The sequence below is a fragment of the Megascapheus bottae genome, chromosome 14, assembly GCF_031878675.1.
Source record: "Megascapheus bottae isolate mThoBot1 chromosome 14, mThoBot2.hap1, whole genome shotgun sequence".
In the NCBI taxonomy this organism is placed as follows: domain Eukaryota; kingdom Metazoa; phylum Chordata; class Mammalia; order Rodentia; family Geomyidae; genus Megascapheus; species Megascapheus bottae.
The window spans coordinates 32,996,581-33,019,606 of record NC_143522.1 but is presented as its reverse complement, the minus strand read 5'-3'; the positions used below and the strand labels follow the sequence as shown (position 1 = coordinate 33,019,606).

General features: G+C 44.0%; 1 protein-coding gene and 1 pseudogene across 1 annotated transcript; both read right to left on the bottom strand.

The window, feature by feature from the left end:
* Nucleotides 1–3,251: 3,251 nt before the first annotated feature.
* LOC150055032 (olfactory receptor 13G1-like) lies at nucleotides 3,252–4,403 on the bottom strand. Its single transcript, XM_090344164.1, has 3 exons — nucleotides 4,398–4,403; nucleotides 4,198–4,268; nucleotides 3,252–3,612 (listed from the first exon to the last, which is right to left on the bottom strand). Exons 1-3 carry the CDS (start codon nucleotides 4,401–4,403, stop codon nucleotides 3,252–3,254), a joined length of 438 nt encoding a protein of 145 aa, XP_090200290.1.
* Nucleotides 4,404–13,284: 8,881 nt separating this feature from the next.
* On the bottom strand, nucleotides 13,285–14,171 carry LOC150055031 (olfactory receptor 13G1-like; annotated as a pseudogene).
* Between the last annotated feature and the right edge of the window lie 8,855 nt (nucleotides 14,172–23,026).

The following is a 23,026-nucleotide window of genomic DNA, read 5'->3' as shown; positions in this document are numbered from 1 at the left end:
ATACTGTTGCTTGGATTTCTCTTTTAATAAAATGTTTTTTTAAGTACTTCTTTAAGAATGGAATTTGTATAGGATTTTTACACCAAAAAATGTGATTTTCTGCAACTAACTCAAGAAGATATATTCTTTTGGGGTTTAGATTAAATACTCTTTTATTTCTAATATACAAAGTTTGCAGTTGATGTTGAATTGTATTAATGATTAAAATTTTTCCAAGTTATAGAGAATTTATATTTTCCCTTTAATTTGTGAATGTGGTATGTAACATTTATATATCCCCAGTGTTAAACCAGTTGTTAAAGATTGTAATAAGCTCAATTTAGATATGTCACTGCCTTTTTCACATATTGGTCAACCTGTAGCCCAAGAGAAGACCAGCTCAGTAGTTTGGCTAGTTTATGAGTTATTTTGGACTTTTGCATCTATATTCAAGATAAAACAGGACCATGCTTTTCACCTAGGACCATTTTCTGCTTTTATAGCAAGATCATTTAGGTATCATAGACTGATATCATGACTTACTCATTTCTGATCTTTTAGAAGAGTTTGTGTGAGATCAGGATGATTGTTGGAAGTTTGAAAGAACCCAGACATGAAATAACCTGATATTTTAAAAATAGAAATATGTGGAATTCATAAATCAACTTATTTAAGGATAATATAGTTGCTCATATATATATGTCTTCTAGGTTCAGTTACAGAAAATTACATTCCTTGGAAAATCATATATCATTATAGTTCATTTTGGTATTATCCCATATTTTTACCTTTTGTGGTTTTATCATATGTACTCTGTCAGTAACATTTTTTCGCTACAACAAAATGCCTGAGAAAATAAACTTTAAAGCAAATCACATTCTTCCAACATAAATCTATAGGAAGAATTAGACACAAGCAAGAACAAACAACAAGGCAATCATTGGTTTCACATCTAGAATTTGACATATGTGGTGGCATAAAAAAGTTCTAAAAAAGTTGGGTAGCTGGTGATAACAGATTGGGCCTACTCAGAGTTACTCAGTGATATGTAGCCATTCCACTTTCAGTGTAAGATCCAAAACAAGAATGGCTTTACATCTGGTTGTACACGTAAACAACTACCATGTATCAGACACAAATATTTATTTATTTTACTTTATTTAATTTATGCCAATAAATTACTACACTGGCAAATCTATCAAATCATATCAGAAACACCAGGCATGAACTTAAGAAAGATACTAGACAGAGTATTGAAAATATTCCCTCTCCTGAATTACATAAAGGAGAGACTCCTAGCACGGGAACACTGGGCACGTATTGAATTAGGACAAGAACATGTACTCTTGGCTTCATAAGCACTTTACTGATTTGACTGTTCTTTTTCAAAGAACAAGTTTGGTTTTGTTTCTGTTTATCTTTGTTTGCATTTCACAATTTCTGTCTTTATTTTTGTTATCATTTGGCTGTCTTCCTCTCTTCGGATCCATTATTTTGTGTATGCTCATGTTTGACATTAGCGTTATTGCTCTTCACACCTTATATTCTAGGCACAGGCATTTATTATTTCACCGCATCTCCAATTCCTACTTTTACGCTTCCCAAAATTTCATATTTGATATGTTCATTATTAATTGGGCTCTAAATGTTTCCTTAATATCCTTTTTAATTCACACTGTAGAAATGAGATACTATTCAAAATACATAGAAATTATTATTTTAGTTAGAAAAAATTTCAAATGTACAAAAATAGTGAGAAAAGTACAATAATGTGTATATTATTCACATTTAACAATGATCAAAATATGTCAACTTTGTGCTGCGTCTTTGGAGTTTTAGTTTTTCTCAATCTGTAATACCAACATCACAGCAATAGAACCATATTTCACAGTGATTTTTATTTCCTTTATATTTTTGTTCTCAGTATATACCTTTCTCTTATTTATTAGAATGTTGCTCATATATATACCATCCCTTAGAGGGTGATGGACAGGTTTCATGAGGTGATGCATGGAGTATGACATTGTAGGAATGGTACAGACCTGTGAAAAGGCTAGGACAGAAGCTACCGGGAGTAGAGACACAGTACAACACTACATCACTACCCTTTACATAACATAATCCTACTTCTAGCAATCTGCCTTTAAATGGATGTTTTAAAGAATTATCAGTTCATAAAAAAGCAACAGAATCAACAAAAAAACCCTGAAACTACTACAGCTAGTATGAGAATCATTGACCTCAGTTATCTTTGTGGTTTAAATTTGTTTGGAAGGTTTCATCATAATTGGTTTCTGCTTGTGATTATTCAATGAAGATCTGACTAATCAATTGTTTTGTTCATATTCAATACATCTAACTCATTATCATTCAGAGAATGTGAATTTTTCTTTAGTGGCTAGTATTTCTCTCAATCTTAGCTTTTGGCTTTTTAGAAGCCCTTTCAGGTTGGTCCCCTTGACATTTTTCTTCCTGGGAGCACTTTGCTACTCTCTCCAGTGCTGTAAAGCTTCAGGCCCATCTTACATTTATACTGATCATGCAAATAGCCACTTATCATATCCAGGGCTCCTTTCAATGAATAACTGTATTTAAAGGTCAACCAGGCATGGTGAAACATGGCATCAATCACAGAACTTGGGAGGTAGAGGCAGGAAATTTTCCAGGCCAGTCTAAGCTACATACAATGATCCTGTTTAAAAAATAAATGAATAGAAAGATAAGCAAATGCTGTGACATGAAACATACATGAATGGAAAAAAACATGAATAGTAAGCAAATTCTGAGATTTAACCACTGGTATGGTCACTAGCACTATTAGATCTTCTCAACACTCTTAGCAGACATAACTAAGAAATACAGACCTGTGTTTGCACACCTACTCACACTCATGTACATGTGAATGCAATCCAGAGACCACAGGATCATACGCTGAGGATTTGGTGTATCCAAATGGCCTAGGGCATAAAACAGATTTCACACTAGTGAAAGGAACTACTTAAGTAGCAGTGATATTTAATTAAATAAGTTAAAGTTATATCTTAATGTTCACCACAATCTAAATTCGGATGGTACAAGGAGTATAGCAATGCATGTTGCTTACTAACTTTCAGAGGAATAAAAATATCAGATATTCTGTGACACAAGATACGGCATTAACCTACAGACAAACAGACAGCCCCAGGAGACAAAACCAACAAATTCCAGATTCAACATATGAGAAGGGTCAGGCCCTCTCCGGCCACTTTCCAAGTTTCTCTTCTTACCTAAGGTCACCTCACAAAAGACAGGAGCTTTCTGAAGGATGCCTTGAATTCTTTGTTTCTCAAGGTATAGATGAGGGGGTTGAGAGAAGGAGTGACAGTGATGTACAGCACTGCAATGACCTTGTCCAGGAGCTCAGTGGAACCCATGGCTGGCCGGACGTAGGTATAGAGCACCGTGGAGTAGTAGAGGGTGACTACCATGAGGTAAGCTGAGCAGGTGGAGAAGGCACGCCTCTTGCCCTCAGCTGAGCAGATGCCCAGAATGTTGGTGATGATGCACCCGTAGGATGCCATGGTCAACAGGAAGTTAAGGCCACTCAAGAACATGTCTGCAATGACGGTCATGATATCATTGATGAAGGTAGGGCTACAGGAAAGCAGAAGGACGGATGGAATCTCACAGAGGAAGTGTGTGATGAGGTTGGGGCCACAGAAGGACAGACGCAGGACCAGGCAGGTGGGTCTGCAGCTTGAGCTTCCTTCCTGAGCACAGACGAGCTTTGCTTTTACCTAAATGTCAATGTTTCATATGTAAAAATCAAGCCCATGCAATGAGCCACCTGTCTGGTAGAAAAACATTGCTTAAATTTAAATTATCAGACAAAAAGTTTAAAGAAAAAACAACTCGGGCCGGGAGTTTGGCCTAGTGGTTAAAGTGCTTGCCTAGCATGCATGAAGACCCGGGTTCGATTCCTCGGTACCACATACATAGAAAAAAGCCGGAAGTGGTGCTGAGGCTCAAGTGGTAGAGCTCTAGCCTTGAGAAAGTCCAAGGACAGTGCTCAGGCCCTGAGCTCAAGCCCAGGACTGGAAAAAAAAAAAAAAGAAAAAACAACTCCTGGTTCTCTAAGTAAAGGGAAGGGCAGGTCGGTGAGAAATTCCACAGAGACTTGTTTGGGAACACAGACAGTCACTGGGGGCTCTACTCAACACACTGAGCAAACAGGGTCACATTTTCTCCACTCCACTCCACACATGGGGCAGCGATGGCCAGGAGTCAGTGAACTGGTTGTGATACTTCCTCTACAGTATAAATGGCTGAGGGGAGGGTGGAAACTGGGGTCAAATCGTGGGAGCCAGTCATAGGCATGCTTTACCTCCAACAGCCAATTCTAGGCTGTGGTGACAGACAGCAGAGTCTACAGCAGTTACCTCCATGGTTCTCTATGCCTCTGCCATCCTGGAGATTCAGCCATTGGTACCACATTACTGGAAACTCTAGAGTCACATAGCTCTCCCAGATTCATGCCATTAATCTGTCCAGGAAATGGCCTTGCTGGGTGATCCAGCAAGACATGTTTACATTGTACTGGCTATAGTTACAGTTTCAAACAAGCAATCCAAAGCTCAAAGTGATAAAAGCATCAGCGTAGCTTCAGTCCCCACTCCCATACCCTCTTCCATGAACTGCTTCTCATTCCACTGGCTTTCCAACTGCCAGCCCACAGACTCTCAGTCACACTTGGCTCTTGTTCAGTCTGTGTCGCACTAACAGCCCTCCATTACACAAGAGCGCTGCTTGTCATTGGTCACCTGGTTTCTCTGAATGCCACATGTTTCAGACATGATGCTAGATTTACCAAATAAGCTGCAACATGTCCAATTAAGCCTGACTTTCTGAAGCGGGGTATGGTGGTTCATGCCTGTAATCCTAGCTACTCAGGAGATTGATATCTGAGGATCATGGTTCAAAGCCAGCCCGAGCACTAAAAAGTTTGTGATACTCTTATCTCCAGTTAATCACCAGAAAACTGGCAGTGGCACTATAACTCAAGGGGTAGACTTGAGCTGAAGAGCTCAGGGACAATTCCCAGGCCCAGAGTTCAAGTCCTACTACTGACAAAAAAAGCAACTGAATTTCTGGTAATTATGGTGATTATTTTACAAAAAGTTTCTCCCTAATCCTGGAAGAGTAATTCTTGATATGGACATTCTGTGTTTTCTCTGAGCATCTGAGCCCAGACACAACCAGGTACCTTCTGTTCTCTATCAGGATGCTAGTGGCTCATACCTGTAAATCTAGCTACATTGGAAGCTGAGATCTGAAGATCACAGCTGTCCTGGGTAAGGAAAGTTCACATGAAACTCTGATCTCCATTTAACTACCCATAAAGCCACAAGTGAAGCTGTGACTTGAGTAGTAGAGTGCTAGCCATGAGCACAAAAGCTCAGGGATATCACTCAGACCCTGAGTAGAAACCTCAGGACACACACACACACACACACACACACACAGAGAGAGAGAGAGAGAGAGAGAGAGAGAGAGAGAGAGAGAGAGAGAGAGAGAGAGAGAGAGAGAGAGAGAGAGTTGGGAGCGAGAGAGAGAGAGAGAGAGAGAGAGAGAGAGAGAGAGAGAGAGAGAGAGAGAGAGAGAGAGAGAGGATGACCATGTGTGAATGGCTATCACCACAGCTCAGCACCAACATTACAACTACTTTCCTTTCCCAAGCACCACACTCACCTCCAATACCTCTCTGAACAAACCAGAGTTGCCAACCCAGAGTGATTATACAAAAGCTGCAGCCCCAAACCCATTTTGGGGTTCCTAACAAGGTGGAGGTGAGCCATGTCAGAAGCAGTTTCTCCTCCCTAGGGAAGGGAGGTGTCCTTTCTCTGTCCTGTCCACCTTTTGGATGGATTTGCCATGGAAAACATTTGCAGATGCCCTGGGAAAAAGTGCAGAAGGATGGCTACTGCTGGGACTGGGGCCACAGTGTGGCTGAGAGGCCACCCGAGCAGGAGCCCTTCCACCCTGTCTAGCTTCTGTGGTAGAATTCAGCTCCACATACTTTCCAGTCACGAACGCTATGCAATTATCTTGTTTGGGGGCATTTGTGAGAAAGACTCATAAACTCTACAGAAAACATCATGCCTCTGTTTCTGAGAAGCAAGTAGAATGCGTGACTATGGAGCCCACCACCTGAGGCAGCGCATAGGCTTTGGCTCCTGGTGGCATCAACAAGGAGGAGGCTAGGGAGAGGACTGTCCGTGACTGCCCACGAGTCTGCTCATATTCCTGTGATATTTACCAGAGCACCCTGAGCTCCCTTTTCCTGGACATCGGAAGTCCTCACAGAATGGAATCCATGTCCTCTTGACATGGGAGCCTCTGGGGCCTGCAGGGGCCTACAACAGCAAGTGACCATCCTGACTGAACAGAGGAAAGGGCTAAGACGTACCGCCTACCTGTGAGCAGCACACCCGTGCATCTCTAGACATGTGAGCTATTCCAGATGAACCCTAGGGGACAGATGGTGCCAGGGCCCAGATGCACTTGCCCAGAGAGCGTGGACAGATATTATAGCAGGGGTCAGCTCCACATGTCCTCCCTGTGCCATTCAGGCTCTGGGGCTATGATCCTGCTGTGTGGAGTCCAGAGGAGGCCGCTGGCTGCTGGTCATCCTGGTTACATAAGGTTGTTTTGGCTGTGTGATGCAACCGAAGCCCTAAGGAACCAGGCCCTCGGGGTCACACTGAGGTGGCCTTGAAGCCTGCCTGTGACGTCCACAGTAGAGAGTTACTCAGAAAGCCATCTTCAGAGTGAAGAAAGCCTCTTGCCCCCAGGGACAGAAAAGATAATCACAGGGGTCTTGCTGCTGCATTCTGGCTACACATGGTAGAAAGCCAGATGCTAGCCCAGATCTTGCTTAGTCATAGGCTTTGAAGACGCAAGGAAGTAGAAGGATCAGATCAAGAGGGAAAGGATCTTCACTTTCTGACCTCACTGCTCCATTCACAGTTGAGTGCTTGCAGTGTTTGATCCTCTAATGACAAAATGTGTATGGGAAATGGTCAAATCTACTTCCTCTCCTGTGATTGACACAGAAGGCCACCTACAGAGACTACTGGGACCTCAACATGAGAGAGGGGCCAGAGAAGAGTCCTCAGGCCAAGGGCTGCCCTGGCTCAGTCTGTGCCCTTAAGACCAATGCCCCCCTCTGCAGAGGCTTGAACTTCCTGCTCTCACTGCTGTCCTGTGGCTGTCTCCTCCAGAGCATCCTGTGCATACGTTCAGCTGAGGGGAAGCACAAGGCCTTCTCCTCCTGCTCATCCCACCTCCTCGTGGTCTCTGTGTACCTCTCCTCGGTGTTCTGTGCTTACATCAGCCCTGCCTCCAGCTACAGTGCAGAGAGTGGCCAAGTGTCTGGTGTTCTGTATTCAGCCCTGAGCCCCACTATGAAAACCCTCATCTACACTCTGAGGAGCAAGGAGGTCATGAATGCCTGCAGAGACAACTCTTTCCTTCTCTCCAGCACCACATGAAGGTGTTTTCAGCCAAGCTGGGTCTTCCCAATGTTCTGAGAACTATAACTCCTCCCAGCAGAAACCCTCTGACTTGGTTTTACTTCAGTGGAGGAGTATTTTAGAACTATCTCAGCTCCCATTCAGGTCTTACTGATGGGATATTAGCTTTTTGCACTTCTGATTCCCAGCTGTAGGATATATCGGAGCCTGATCCTCAAATGAACTATCACCTGTGTAATAGGGCAGAGAAAACACTGGGACAAAACAAGGAAGAAGTAATTCTGTTCACAAAGTAATATACTCAGTACCTGATTATATAAATTTAACCCTTCTCTACATCAACTTTACAATAAAAAGTTTAAACACAATCATTAAAAAAATATTTCCTAAGAATGACCAGGAAATGCACTGATGCTGGAGGGCCTAGCAGCCCTGGAATTACTTGTAAATCATGTAATACCAACACTTTACTGTGATCTAGGATCACTACTATATCCTGTGTTCCTTCAGCTGCCAGCAGAAGATGATTTCAAACATTATCCCTTGAGTCCGAGCTGTAAAAGTTGGTCAGTTAATGTTCACACACAGTCCTTCTAGAAAGAATTGACATAGCCAGAGGAAAGGCCTGGGAAATGCCAAGCTCCTGCTCTACATCTGGTGTGGGGCACGTCACATCAGGGAAATGGAAACCTGTGGTGTAAAAGGAGGCCTAACTCGTGGCCCAGTGCTCACTCCCTGGTCTTGGGACCACACCTGGGTGAGATGGTGCCTGCTGCTGGGTTGGAAAGTGTGGCTGTGGTTTGTAAGGCCACCTCTGGGATGGAACCCTGCCGCCCTCTAGACAGCACAGGCATCCTACTTCCTCAATGAGAGGACCTCCCCCGCCCTGCCCGCCTTTGTGCTGATGGGCTCCTGCACGCTATATTAGCTGATGGACTTCCTCAATAAACGAGTTCCTGCCTTGACGAGTCTCCCTGACGCGTCTGATCGTCCTCTGGTGAGGGAGGGCTGGGGGGCGGTCAGTCGGCCCTCTCCTTTCTAGGTTCATCCTGGTCGGGGCGTGTTCTTCCTCTCCCTCCTGCAGGTCAGGAGGGACTGAGGACTGAAAACTCCGACAATCTGGGACCTGTAGTTAGTATTTCAGTTTACTCTCTGAATGGACTACTTAGAAGCTCCATCATCTGTCATTCATCATGAATAAGAATTCTCTCCATAGATGTTAGAAGTAATGCCTCACTAGTTTTTATCAAAAACACCTTCCCAACAAATGCTTACATGTCTAATAAACTGACACTTTGAGCTTGGGGAGGTGTTGTTTTTATGTTATCTTTTAGCAGTTGCTCAAAGGAGTTTCAACTCAGCATGTTAATTTATGAATGTTAGGCAGTTTGATCATTGTTTCCTCTATATCATTATCCACCCCTGTCTATTCCAATCCCTTAGATTCCCTCATTTCAAACTCCACATATACACACATACATGTGCAGTGAGTGTTATGACTGGATTCACCCACCATTCCTCTCTCCATTCACAAATGATGTATTTGTGACAACTCTATCTCAAGTTCCAGCCTTAGGTAAACGATGGTCTGAATCACACCCTACGTGTCAGCTAACCAAAAAGGTTCATGAGATCCCACCTCAATATGGAGCCTAAACTTGGAGTGCCAGGTGGGTGTATTAGGTACAAGATACTGGCTGTAACACACCTGGCAGCCAGGAGAGTCAGTCAAGCCTCTGAACTGTTGGAGATGAGGACCTGGCTATGAGAAGCAGTTGAGGTGAGAACAGAAAGCAGGAGTGTCTACTGGAACCCACAAGGGTCAGAGATAATGCAGACAGTCATAAGAGGAGAAAGCTGATAGGCTGAAGTTTATGTAGTTGCACAAGAAGAGAGCCAAGCAAAGACATGTCAGGGTTCCCGGGTGTCATTTCTACTCGAATCCCTCCAAGACTCAGTCCTGGAAGGAATGAAAGTTAGCATTGAGGAACCCCAAAACACTGGATGCATGAGTTGGGACTGCTGACTAGCTCCATTGGTCTCTCTCCATTCTGGCCCCTATTGTCTTCAGAATAAAGCTGAATCTCCTCTGTCCATTGTACGTGTCCTTTGAACCCAGTGCCTGCCATATGTCTACTGAGGTGCGTAGGCCTATCATGTGTAATCCAGGTAAAGAGATGCTTCTCCTAGCCCTGAAAGAGGGCTCTGTCCCAGTACTTCAGGAACAAGCACGATCACGAGGGAGTTTGCTTAGTTGCAGGTGCGTTGACACGGTTGTAGGTGTAGTGTTGACAACTAAAAGTATGTTGAGCATGATTGCAAGCATGTTGAACAGTCATAGATAAGTTGAAAATAAACATAGCCAAAGAAAACACATTTCAAGAAGATGCTCAGATGCAGTAAGGAGGATGTGCAGCCTTGTACAAATCAGGAAGTGGCAATGGAAAGGAGAGGAATTCTGCATTTGGCCTACATCTCACTCTCCTCACTCTCACTTGTCAGAAAGCGTTATGAACAGGGCCCCCTTCTTTGTAAGAGATCTGGTGACCTCAGGAAGTATCTGTGGTGGTCTTGAGGTCAGAGTGTGGAAGCCTAGTATGTTCACTGCACCCCCACCACCAGCACACACGCAGCCACAGCCCATCCTCCCTCTCCCTGACTTCCCCATTGATAGGAATAATCATGGAAAACTGTCAACAGTTACATTACTTAATGGCAATAAGTCAAATCTAGAATAGGGTTTCTTGTCCTCAGGATTAATCAAGTTCAACTTTTGCAAATTTCACTAATTTTACAGAATGACTTTCTTCAATAGTACTAAACATAACAAAAGAAAAAGGTCAATGATCAGAAATGGACACATGGCACTCTAATTAAAATGCATATCAAGGCTTGTGGTGGAATGCTCAAAATTTCAAATGGCTGTGAAATCTGCCTACCGAGCCAGCTGCAGCCAAACATGGAAGCCGAGCGCAGCTTCCTCTGGCATACTCCTTGATGTCTCACATCACTGAAGCTGCATTCCTTTTGTGTGTGGATTTTATTTGGAATTACTTTAAGTTCACTCACTTCTTTTTTTTCTTTTTTTTTACCAGTTCTGGGCCTTGAACTCAGGGCTGGGGCACTGTCCTTGGGCTTTCTCAAGGCTAGAGCTCTACCACTTGAGCCACAGCACCATTCCTGGCTTTTTGCTATGTATGTGGTACCGAGGAATTGAACCCAGGTCTTGGTGCATGCTAGGTAAGCATTCTACCACTAGACTAAACTCCCAGCCCCACTTGCCCCTTCTTTATTTCACTAATTCATTGTTAATCTTATCCAGAGAGCCACTTTAAGAGTTTATATTTGCTCTTGCTTATAATGTTTATTTCTCTACTGAGTCACCACCTGTTCCATAATTGCAAATATATTTCTCTTAAAGCTCTTGAAAATCATTACAATACCTACTTTAAGGTAATTATTTGAACATGTTGGTCAACTTAAAGACTATCAAATATTTTCTGTATTTGGTTCACATTTTCCTGTTTCATTGTCTAGTAGCATTTATGGTTAGACTTCATGAATGGATGTATCATAAAGCATTTTTCTAAGAGTGATGAATTTGTGTTTGTGCAGACAATCAGGTGGCCCGTGGATCTAAAGAAATGTTTTATACCTTTGTTAAGGGCTTAATGTAACATTTTGTTAACATGTTGACCTTAGTATAAGGACAAACACTGAAGTCTTATGACACATAGTGTAGTGTTGAAGTATGGGCCTTTCTGGGTTGTACTAAACATCATGGGGTGTTCGCCAAGCCCTTCTCAGGTATAACTCAAACTCAGTCTTCTCATGGGAAGAGGCAGATGAAACTTATCTGTGGTCTCTTTGAGCCTTCCAGAAGTATCTTGGCCTTATGTTTTTTGAATTCCCATCTTTTATGCAGAGTTGTGGTGTCTGTCAACCTTCCAATCCTTATCCCATAGTTCCTTATGTTCTCTGAGACATTTATTTTCAACTTCTACTTTCTCTGCTAGCCATTATCTCTGTCCTCTAATACCTAAACCAACAGGCTTGTGGTTTGAAGATGGCTGCATATACCCTAGCAGTCATGGAATTTGTTCAAGGAAAAAGACTGTTTAATAACTCAAGTATTATTTTTTTCTTTCTTATGAATTTCTTTATTTCTGCACAAAAATGTAAAGAAAGGTATATATTTTATAGATCAAAACTATGCATGTGTATTTTTAACTATTTTCGGGAGCTTTGATTTCAGAAGTCAGATTGAATACAATGCATCTTGATAAATGGCATCATTCTCCCTATCTTCCCCATCTCATCCCTACCATTGAGTTCTATAATTCTGCTTTTGCATAATGTACACTGAATATAATGACTACATGCTCTCCCCCTGCACAAAGGACTCAAATCTTTAAATCTTACAACCTCTTGAGTTTCTAGCTTGTTATGAACACTCTTCAGTTTCTGATTCAGTTTCTGGTTTTAAAAAAGAAGACACATACTTTTTTTCATTTTTTTTGTCAGTCTTGGACTTTAAACTCAGGGCCTGGGCCCTGTCTTTGGGCTTTCTCAAAGCTAGAGTTCTATCAATTAAGCCATTTCTGACTTTTTCCTATGCATGTGGTACCAAGGAATCAAACCCGAGTTTTCATGCATGCTAGGCAAGCACTCTATCACTAGGCTAAACTCCCAGCTCAACACATACTTTTTAAGGGAAAAAAATTTCACTGCCAGTCCTGGGATTTGAACACAGGAACTGGGTACTACCCCTGAGCACTTTTGCTTGAGGCCAGTGCTCTACCACTTGTAGAACCACAGATCTACTTCTTAAAAATTCTAATATTTCACTTATGAAGGTTCATGAGATATGGCAATTAGACCCTTGTCTTTTAAATTTTCTTACGTAAAAATTCTCTAATATTCTGACATAATGACAGGTCAACATCGAGGGTCAAGGACAAGCCAACATGAGGGAGACAGACAAGTCAAAACAGAAGCCAATAGGTCTCCACAGTTGAGCACTAGAACAGGGCTCAGGCCAGGAATAGGGCCTATGGTGAGGACCAGAGTCTCTGCATCTTGTGAGGATTTGTTCCAAGAAGTTGGCTGCCTTTCTCTAAAGGACCTTTCAAGATCCCCATTCTGGCCACTTTTCTCACCCACACGCTCCCATACCCTGCACCTAATCCTGCTCAGAGGGAAATCCAAAGAGCCTAATTGCTAGGGTTTGTCTTGGTAAACAGAAGTTCCTGCACCCAGAGCCAGGACAAGTAGTCAGGAAGTGGCCAGCTGGCACTTCTATTGTGCACTATACAAAAGGAAAGAAAGCAGCAGCCCTTGATCATATCACATGCTTACTGTAAGCATGCCTGCATGATAGAGTTCCAAAGGTTCTGTTAAAGTGTCACCTTCAGTATGCTACAACCTGGAAATAAACTATTTGAGACGTTGTGCTTACAGAAAGATCTGTCCTCCTCAAGCCCCAGGCTCCTGCTCCCTCAGCATTCAAGCCCATCTGCCACCTATAATTCCGACAAAAGCCCCATGGCCACAAAATCAAAAACCCCAGGTTAAGGGAAGACAGAGAAGGGGCTGTGGAAAGCAATATGCTTCACTTGGATGATATCCAGTATCCACTTAGCCCTTGGATCAGTCTTGATACTACAGGACATTCCCTGGTCACATGGTTAAATGCCACAGTGAGGAGCAGCAACGCCATGGCTGCCCCTGAACAGAACGTGTGCTCTGGAGCAGGACCTGCTTCCACCAGCACAGAGCCCCCGGTGTGGCAGGCTCAGCTGCAGCACAGATGTCTCCTGAGTGCACCTTTGACATCCTTGTTCCTCAGAGCATAGATGAGGGGGTTCAGGGTGTAAATGACAGGCAGCACTTGGTCCCTGCGCAGTGAGTAGCTGGCTGCAGGGCGGATGTAGGAGTAGATGGCTGTGGAGTAGTATAGGGTGACCACCAGCAGGTGTGCAGAGCAGGTGGAGAAGGCCTGCCGCTTGGCCTCTATGGAGCGGAGGCGCAGGATGCTGGCCTCAGTGAAGCCATGGGAGAGTACTGTCACAGAGACGTTGCCCACAGCCAGGATCACATCTGCAGCAGAGGCCATAACCTCCTGAGGCCTGTGGGAGCTCAAGAGAGCTTCAGGAGCAGGGCATCTCACAGAAGAAGTGTTCAACCACACTGGAGCCACAGAATGGCAGCCACATCGTGAGGCCAGTGTTCACACAGGTGTTGGTCAGGCTGATGGCCCACACAGCAGCAGCCAGGAATGTGCACGCTCGGCCCCCATCCGTGTGCTGCAATGCAATGGCCAGCGGTCATAGGCCATAGCTGAGAAGAGCAGCAGCTCTGTCCCCATGGACCATGTAAAGAAGAAAAGCTGGGCCAGGCAGCCTCCACAGGAGATGGTCCTCGCTGCCACCATGCATCCAAGCAGCTTGGGCAGGCTGGCGGAGGTGCAGAGAATGTCCACTGCAGCCAGATTGGCTAGAGAGAAGTACATTGACGTGTGCAGGGCTGGGCTGGCACTGATGCGCACCATGATGAGCAGGTTTCCCCAGAGGGCAGCAGCATAGAGGCAGAGGAAAGTGATGAAGAGCAGAGCAGTGGTCGCAGGTGAGGTGATTCTGAGAAGCCCAGGATGAGGAGCTCAGTGAGCAGAGTCGGATTCATCCCAGATCTGATGTGTGACTCAAGTAATCTTGGACTGCTGTTCTGCCTTGCTGGCTCCACCTGGAGCTGAAGAGTAAACCAACACTAGTGTCAGCTTATTCTGTGTTGGGGACCGACTGTGGGGTCAATGACCTTGGACCTGACCTTGGACCTGACCTTGGACCTACACAACTGTATACACAAGGAAGTAACTCTTATCAGGATAACTTTAAGCAATGTCAATCAGTTCTTATCAGGATAACTTTAAGCAATGTCAATCAGTTCTTATCAGGATAACTTTAAGCAATGTCAATCAGTTCTTATAAGCATGACTTTAAGCAATGTTAATCCTTTCTCATTTATCCTATATGTGACTTGTTTACGATTTTGTATGAATGTAGCCTCTGGCAGTTCCCTAGTTTTAAGAAGAGTATTTAAGGTCGGAATTTAAAATAAACAGGAGAGTCTTAGGCGGCAGTCTGGAGCTCACAGTCCAAGAAGGCTCTATCTGTTTGTCTCTCTTTTAATTTTTCCTAGTCCTTGCCCCTATTTCAGGAATCCCAATCTGCAAACCCTGGTTTGCTGCAGGCTGGCCCTGGCAACTGGCCCCCGAACACGGACCCTGAAAATCTGGGACGAAGGTGAAGGACCCCCCCCCTGTGGTGAGTAACACGTCATAGGACTATTAAGAGAGTGTATAGTCAGGAGTAAAAATAATGGGTCAAACTCATAGCCATAGTTTATATGTACTGATCTTATCAGGCCTACTTGAAGCCCCGGAACGTGGGTGGAAAAAGGGGTGCTTCAGAGCTTCCTACAGTTTGTCGAGGAGGCATGCCCGAGGTCTATAGAGGAGAAATTCCTAAAAACCTGGCCGCGGATAGGAAAAGGAATTCAAGATTATTATAATGTATATGGCCCCGAAAAGACCTCAGTAGAGGCTATTACTGTATGGAATTTAGTAAGTGAATGCATAGATCCTCAACATGAGAATGCTGAACTTAATCTTGAATTAAGGGAAATTTATGAATTAAAGGACCCTTCTGAAAAACCTGAGGCTGAGCCATATGCCGCAGCCCAAGAGAGTCTAAGTGAGATCTTGAAAAGGGAACAACCAGTCGATATTGAGTATCAGAATTTAAATTTGAATATCAAGGAGGAAAGTTATGATGAGCCGATGGAGGACTACATAGCTACGATAGAAAAGAGGTTAGAAGAAATCCTACATCTACTATCGAAAATGGGGATAGAGCAGAGAGCCCCCCCAGAAGTAGGAAAGAAATATGACCCTCAGGCCACTATGGTGTCTGATTCTAAACCTTACCCCTCACACCCACCACCTCTGGCTGCAGCCTTACGGCCCCAATCCCTTTTTCAACCTTTAGGCAAGCCTAAAGGCCCTAGCAACAAGTCCCTTTTAACAGGCATTACAACCAGGCACAGTGCATTGCAATTAAACCTGGCTCAGGCTGCTAGAGAGAGGGAAGATATTTCAGGGCCTCGATGCTTCCCTAGTTTAGTTGATCATGATGAACAAGTATACCATCAACCTGTTACTGTTAAACTATTGCAGGATTTAAAGAGTTCCTGCTCCCAATATGGGCCAACTGCCCCTTTTACTCAAGTAATATTGGAGGCCGCATGTGCTGGTATTGTATGCCCAAATGACTGGAAGCGGCTTGCCAGAGCATGCCTTAGTGCGGGAGAGTACTTATTATGGGAGACAGAGTTCACTGCACAGTGTCGGGCTAAAATTGAAACAAATAGGTCTAAGAACCTGCCTTACACTTTTGATCAGTGGTTAGGAGAGGGAACCTATAAAAACACCGAAGATCAATTGGGTTATGCAAAGGAAGCCTATTCACAAATAAATGCTGCGGCGAAAGAGGCTTGGAAAAGGTTACGTAATTCCAATCATACAAAAAATTTAGTAGAAGTTAAACAGGGACCGAATGAACCTTATCTAGAATTTTTGTCTCGATTAATGGAGACTGCAGACTGCCTAGTACAAGATGAGAATGCAAGGAAGATTATAGTTAGACACATAGCCTATGAAAATGCCAACGCCGCCTGTTAGGCGGCTATCAGACCCCATAGGAATAAGGGAGGAATCACGGACTTTACTTCACTGTGTGCTGATATTGGACCCTCCCATGTACAAGGCCTTACTTTAGCCGCCGCTCCTCAAGGAAAGACTATTACTGAATTTCTAAAATATAGAGGTCAGCGGCATTCTCGGGATGCTAGTCCCCCGGGGAGTTGCTTCTCTTGTGGACAAATAGGACATTGCATGACGCAATGCCCACGCCAGGCCAGGTTAAAGAGAGAAAAATCACCTGGTGTTGGGAGCCAGAGTGGAATCAAACTGTACCTTGATTTGCATCAGACAATGGCTTTATTGTCTTATTGTTTTCTGGCCTTATTCTGTTTAAATGACCTGAGATTTACCATATGAATGTAACACCTGGAAGTTCCCTGGGTCTCAAGGAGGGAAGAAGCTGGAGTGAAAAATAAACGGGGCAGTCTTTACCTGGACTGCGGACATCCCGGACCCGGTGTGTCTGTTTCTCTTCTATTTCTTCCTAGTCCTTGCCCCCTATTTCAGGAACCCCAATCTGCGAACCCTGGTTTGCTGCTGGTTGGCCCCGGCAACCTGGCACATGTCCACGCTGTGGTAAAGGGAAGCACTGGGCTAAAGATTGCAAGTCAGCAACAAATCGCAATGGCCACCCGTTTTTGGTAAACTGGAGAAGAGGCCAGCCTCTGGCCCCGCAAAACCATGGGGCAGTCCCTCCCTCTTCTCGGCCACAAGTACATCTTCTAACAACCCCCCAAAATCAGTCTCCAGCCTCTTCCGTGCCACCCCAGGCAGCGCAGGATTGGACCTCTGTTCCTCCACCTGCTCAGTATTGACCCCAGAGATGGGGACACAAGCTCTCCCCATGGGGGTCTTCGGTCCCCTTCCCCCGGGAGTGGCTGGATTGCTGTTAGGGCGAAGTAGCTCAGCCCTTAAAGGGATACAGATTACACCTGGCAAAATTGACCAGGATTTTACTGGAGAAATCAAAGTTATGGCCTATGCCCCGAAACACGTGGTATCGATCCCAGCCGGTCAAAAATTAGCACAACTAATACTTGTGCCTTTACCTCACAGGGAGACTGCTAATTCTTCTGCCCCATGCGGACAGAGAGGATTTGGATCCTCTGATATCTATTGGGTACAAAGCATAAAACAAGAGAGGCCTGAGATGACTATATTTATACAAGAAAAACCCTTTAAAGGAATATTAGACACAGGAGCGGATGTGTCTTTAATATCTAAAAAGCATTGGCCAGCCCAATGGCCCCTGACAACCTCTATGACTTCCCTACAGGGGATTGGGCAAGCAACTGACTCACAGCAGAGCAGTGCGATCCTTGTTTGGAGAGATAAGGAAGGGCACTCTGGTCATTTTCAGCCATTTGTCTTGGATCATCTGCCAATTAATTTATGGGGTCATGATATCATGGAAAAAATGGGAGTGAATATGTTTAGTCCTAGTGCTGCGGTCACTAAGCAGTTACTTGATCAAGGCCTCCTCCCCTTTAGGGGACTAGGCCGAGCAGCACAGGGGGAGCCAGAGCCACTCCAACCCCAGTCTCACCCCCCCCCCCGAGACAAGGATTAGGGTATTCTTTAACGGGGGCTGTTGTTTGTTCTGCCCCTCATGCTGATCCCATAAATTGGCTCTCTGAAGAACCGGTATGGGTCGAACAGTGGCCTCTCGCTCTAGAAAAGATCATTGCAGTACAACAGCTGGTACAGGAACAGCTGGACTTGGGACATGTGGCCCCTTCTAACTCTCCATGGAATTCTCCAATTTTTGTTATAAAGAAAAAGTCAGGTAAATGGAGGCTGTTACAGGATCTGAGAAAGGTAAATGCAACTATGGAACTGATGGAGGCCTTACAGCCCGGCTTGCCTTCACCCATGGCAATCCCAAAGGATACTTATAAGATTATTATAGATTTGAAGGATTGTTTCTATACTATACCCCTGGCGCCTCAAGACTGTAAGCGCTTTGCCTTCAGTGTCCCCTCTGTTAATTTTAAAGAACCCATGAAGTGATATCATTGGCTTGTGCTCCCACAGGGCATGGCAAATAGCCCAACTTTATGTCAAAGTTTTGTAGCCAGAGCCATTTCTTCCACCCGTGAAAAATTTTCTTCTGTTTATATTGTTCATTATATGGATGACATCTTGTTGGCTTGTTCTGACCCTATCGTCGTACGACAAGCCTTTGGACAACTAAAGCAAGATCTGAGCCTCTTTGGCCTTATAATAGCAGCTGAAAAGGTATTTAGGCCATATATTAGGCCCATACTATTTTAAAAGCCAAAAAATACAATTAAAAACTTCACACTTAAGAACTCTTCATGATTTTCAGCAATTTTTAGGAGATATAAATTGGCTTCGGCCTTATTTAAAGCTGTCCACAGGAGAGTTAAAACCCCTCTTTGATCTCTTAAAAGGAGATACCAACCCTACATCCTTGCGCAATTTAAATCCCGACGCCAGGAGGGCCATCCAAATCGTAGAAAAGGCAATTTCCCAGCAACAAGTGACCTATTGTGACTACTCTAAACCATGGGGAGTTTACATTTTAGCTACTTCTCACTCCCCAACTGCTGTATTGTGGCAGGATGGCCCACTTTTATGGCTTTATCTACCATCAACACCCGGCAAAGTGCTGACCCCCTACTACGAATTGGTAGCTAATCTGATACATATGTGCCAAGTGGATTCCCGTAAATATTTAGGTCAGGAACCTCATTTTATCTGTGTCCTATATAATTTACAACAACAAGATTGGCTATTTGCCCATTGCGATTCTTGGGCCATTGCTTGGGCCAATTATACGGGAAAAATTTTGCATCACTACCCGTCTAACAAACTTCTCCAATTTGCTGCGTGTCATACGTTCCTATTTCCTTCCATAGTACGGGCCTCGCCTTTATCTTCTACCACTTTAGTATTTACAGATGGATCCTCTAATGGAACGGCTGCTTTGACCATTAATGGGAAAACCCAATCTTGGGTTACGGGTTTTTCCTCCGCCCAAGAGGTAGAATTAGAGGCTGTTTTACAAGCACTCGTCCTGTTACAAGACGAGCCCTTTAACTTATACTCAGACAGTCAATATGTAATTCGTGCTCTTCAAGTCATAGAAACTGTTCCCTTTATTGGAACTACTAACTCCAATATCCAGACCCAATTTCGCCAAGTACAAACTTTGCTTTGTTCTCACAACCACCCCTGTTTTTTTGGCTTTGTTCGAGCTCACACTAATCTTCCTGGCCCTTTAAGTGAGGGTAATGCAGTTACTGATTCTGCCACCAGAGTTTATTTAACTCAAGTTGAACTTGCTAAGCAGTCACATGCCATCCATCATCAAAACAGCCAAGCCTTGCGCCGACAGTTTAAATTATCTGGAGAAGCGGCACGTCAAATAGTTAAAACTTGCTCCAACTGTGTGCCCTTCTCACCAGCTCCTCATTTAGGTATAAATCCACGAGGACTGCTTTCTAATCACATTTGGCAGATGGATGTCACACATGTTCCATCATTTGGCCAATTAAAATATGTTCATGTTACTGTAGATACTTATTCTAATTTTATCCTGGCCACCCCCCTTGCTGGGGAAGCTACTAAACATTGTATTTCTCACTGCCTTCGCTGTTTTGTTGTGATGGGGATTCCCTCGCAAATAAAAACAGATAATGGCCCTGGCTATGCAGGCCGAGCATTTCAATCCTTCTGCCATTCTTATAATATCACTCATATTACAGGCATTCCTTACAATCCTCAAGGTCAAGGCATCGTGGAGAGAGCTAATGGATTATTAAAACATCAAATTGCTAAAATACAGAAAGGAGAGTCGTATCCCACTACCCCTGTCAATATACTTAATCATGCTTTATTTGTTTTAAATTTTTTGAATCTCGATTCAAATAATTTATCTGCTGCTCAGCGATTCTGGGAAAAAAGAGAGCAGCGTGCTTTTGCCTTAGTAAAATGGAAGGATCCCCTAACTGGTGCTTGGCACGGACCAGATCCTGTTCTAACCTGGGGTAGAGGGCATGTATGTGTTTTCTCACAGGAAGAAAATGATGCCCGCTGGCTGCCCGAACACTATGTTCGGATTGTGGAGAGTGACAGTGGTCATCCAAGCAGCGACTCACTGGACCTTCACCCCCAACCCTCCAGTGGTGCATCCAGTAATGGGGAAAAGACCTGAATTCATGTTTTTGTGTTAAGTGTAAAAGTCTCTGTTTCTTTGTCTTGTTCGTGTTACATATTTTTCTTGTCCAGTTTTGTCTTTGAAATTGGTACCAGTTTTAAATATGGATCCTTATGGTTTTTCTAAAGTTTTGTTTTGAACCTGGTTCTCACCTGCAAGAGTAAAATTGGCAAAGCTCTCTTGACACAAACTTCCGGAAAATGAATGGCCAATATTACTTTTGTGCACTTTAAAATCTTTGAGTATGAATGTGTGTGAATGAGTGAGTGAACATGTTCAAGTTTTAATCAAGAAAATCATTTAGGTTTGAATTATTGCATTGTTTTAAAGAAGGGGGAGAATGGAACATTAGATTAGCAAAAAAAAAATGAACTTGATGTTTGTATGACAGCTCTTAAGTCCCATTTAGAAGGTTGAATCAGTAGATTGGAGAGAGAACTCCGAGAGCATCAAGGGAGGCACTTAGAGCAGAGAAAAGAGCCTCAAGAACCTACTAGTAAGGTCCCAGAACAGCAGAGACAGATCACGTTGAAAACTACTGCAGCTTCTGAAGAACGAGGAATTGCCAGCACTTCAGATCCACCAACAGCCAATATCAAGCCAACTCCTGTTGTTTCTACTCCAAGTAAAGTGATAACTGAAGCTATGGCTGGGAACAAATCAACACCTATGGCCAGTACCCGTCCAATGGTCACATCTGCAACAGTCACCAATTGAACAACTCCGCAGATCTAAGCCCCAGATGGATGAATTCCCCCCCGAGAGGAATTGCAGTCAAGGACGGGATAAGAGGGGATGCTCTCTGACCAACCTAAGACAGGGCCTTCAGCTTGATCTGAAGAAGTTCCCCATGACCGATAAGGCAGAGTCAGCGATTCACCCAACCTAAGACAAGCAAGTCTTCATCTTTTAAAAGAAAGACGGGGGAGATGTTGGGGACCGACTGTGGGGTCAATGACCTTAGACCTGACCTTGGATCTGACCTTGGACCTACACAACTGTATACACAAGGAAGTAACTCTTATCAGGATAACTTTAAGCAATGTCAATCAGCTCTTATCAGGATAACTTTAAGCAATGTCAATCAGTTCTTATCAGGATAACTTTAAGCAATGTCAATCAGTTCTTATCAGGATAACTTTAAGCAATGTCAATCAGTTCTTATCAGGATAACTTTAAGCAATGTTAATCCTTTCTCATTTATCCTATATGTGACTTGTTTACGATTTTGTATGAATGTAGCCTCTGGCAGTTCCCTAGTTTTAAGAAGAGTATTTAAGGTCGGAACTTAAAATAAACAGGAGAGTCTTAGGCGGCAGTCTGGAGCTCACAGTCTTCTTGGACTGCTGACTTGGGCTGTAGTCCTCCCGAACTCCATCTGTTTGTCTCTCTTTTAATTTTTCCTAGTCCTTGCCCCTATTTCAGGAATCCCAATCTGCAAACCCTGGTTTGCTGCCGGCTGGCCCCGGCAATTCTGTAGCACCTGCTCCTCATGTATATGACCCATTCAGAAACAAAATTTTAAGCACTACATTAAGAGACAACAGAGTTCTGGGCCACTCGAAGTGTCACAATTCAGGGAGTGAGAACTCCCCACTCCCTGCTCTCAGGAAATATCTGGGGTTGACTTCATTTGGTTGGGCTGTCCAGCACAGAGACTGCTAAGCATGTGCAACACGTGTGAGGAGGGGGGCTCACAAGGAAACTCTATGGTCTGAGCCCTGCCTTATAGAAATTTCAACTTATATGTGTTTGTTTATTAGCCAAGTGCTCAGACTATCTGGGAACATGAGGGTTGAGGAACGACGACAACAAAACTCCTTCTCCCCTCACATCTAACAGCACTCAGCTAGGTCAGCCAGGAGTCCTCATCGATGACCTGTGCACTAAGTATTGGACATTGCTATGGCTCAGACAGGTGCAATGAGGTCTGGCAGAGCCAGGCCTGTCTGTGGGGAACAGGGGTGGGCTAAGCCCTGTTTCAACTCCAGGCCCTCTGCCTCCGCAAAACACAGGCTCACTTGACCTGACCCAACTTTTCAGCTGGGAATAGAAACCTTCCAGATAAACCTTAGACAGTGTCAGCTCAGGCCCATAGGTGTCAGCTTCAAAATCATGAGATAATAGCAAATTGCTTAGATTCAAACACACTAGCTTGGGGATACTAATACTTGCTTAAAATCTCCCATTTGTAAATATCTAACCCATTTAATTTTATAATTCTGTTGTCAGATGCTCTTATAAATCTGAGGACTAAACAAGCTATTTCTAGTTGACTCAGTTCTCATCTCTCCTCCTCTGCTTGCTTCAGGGGCAATGTCTGGGGGTGTGTAACTTTCACTAACCATAACAAAGACATGACTGTGAAAGGGTAGCCAGAGAGTGACAGGCCATGTCACCCTCAGGGACAAGCTTGCTGATAAGATTTCTATATGGATGTTACACTGAAGAAATGGAGAGACAGACAGAGAGACAGGTAAACAAATGTGAGAGACAGAGAGAGAGAGAAGGTGATAGAAACAGTGATAGGCAGGCAGGCAGGCAGACAGACAGACAGACAGAGAGAAGCACACAGAGAGATAGAGAGACAGAAAG

What these genes read in the sequence shown, in the direction of transcription:
- LOC150055032 (XM_090344164.1), bottom strand. An exon ending in TGGAGTGGAGTGGAGAAAAT is followed by an intron (nt 3,613 to 4,197) that starts GTGACCCTGTTT and finishes GCTTTCCTGTAG; the next exon opens with CCCTACCTTCATCAATGATA.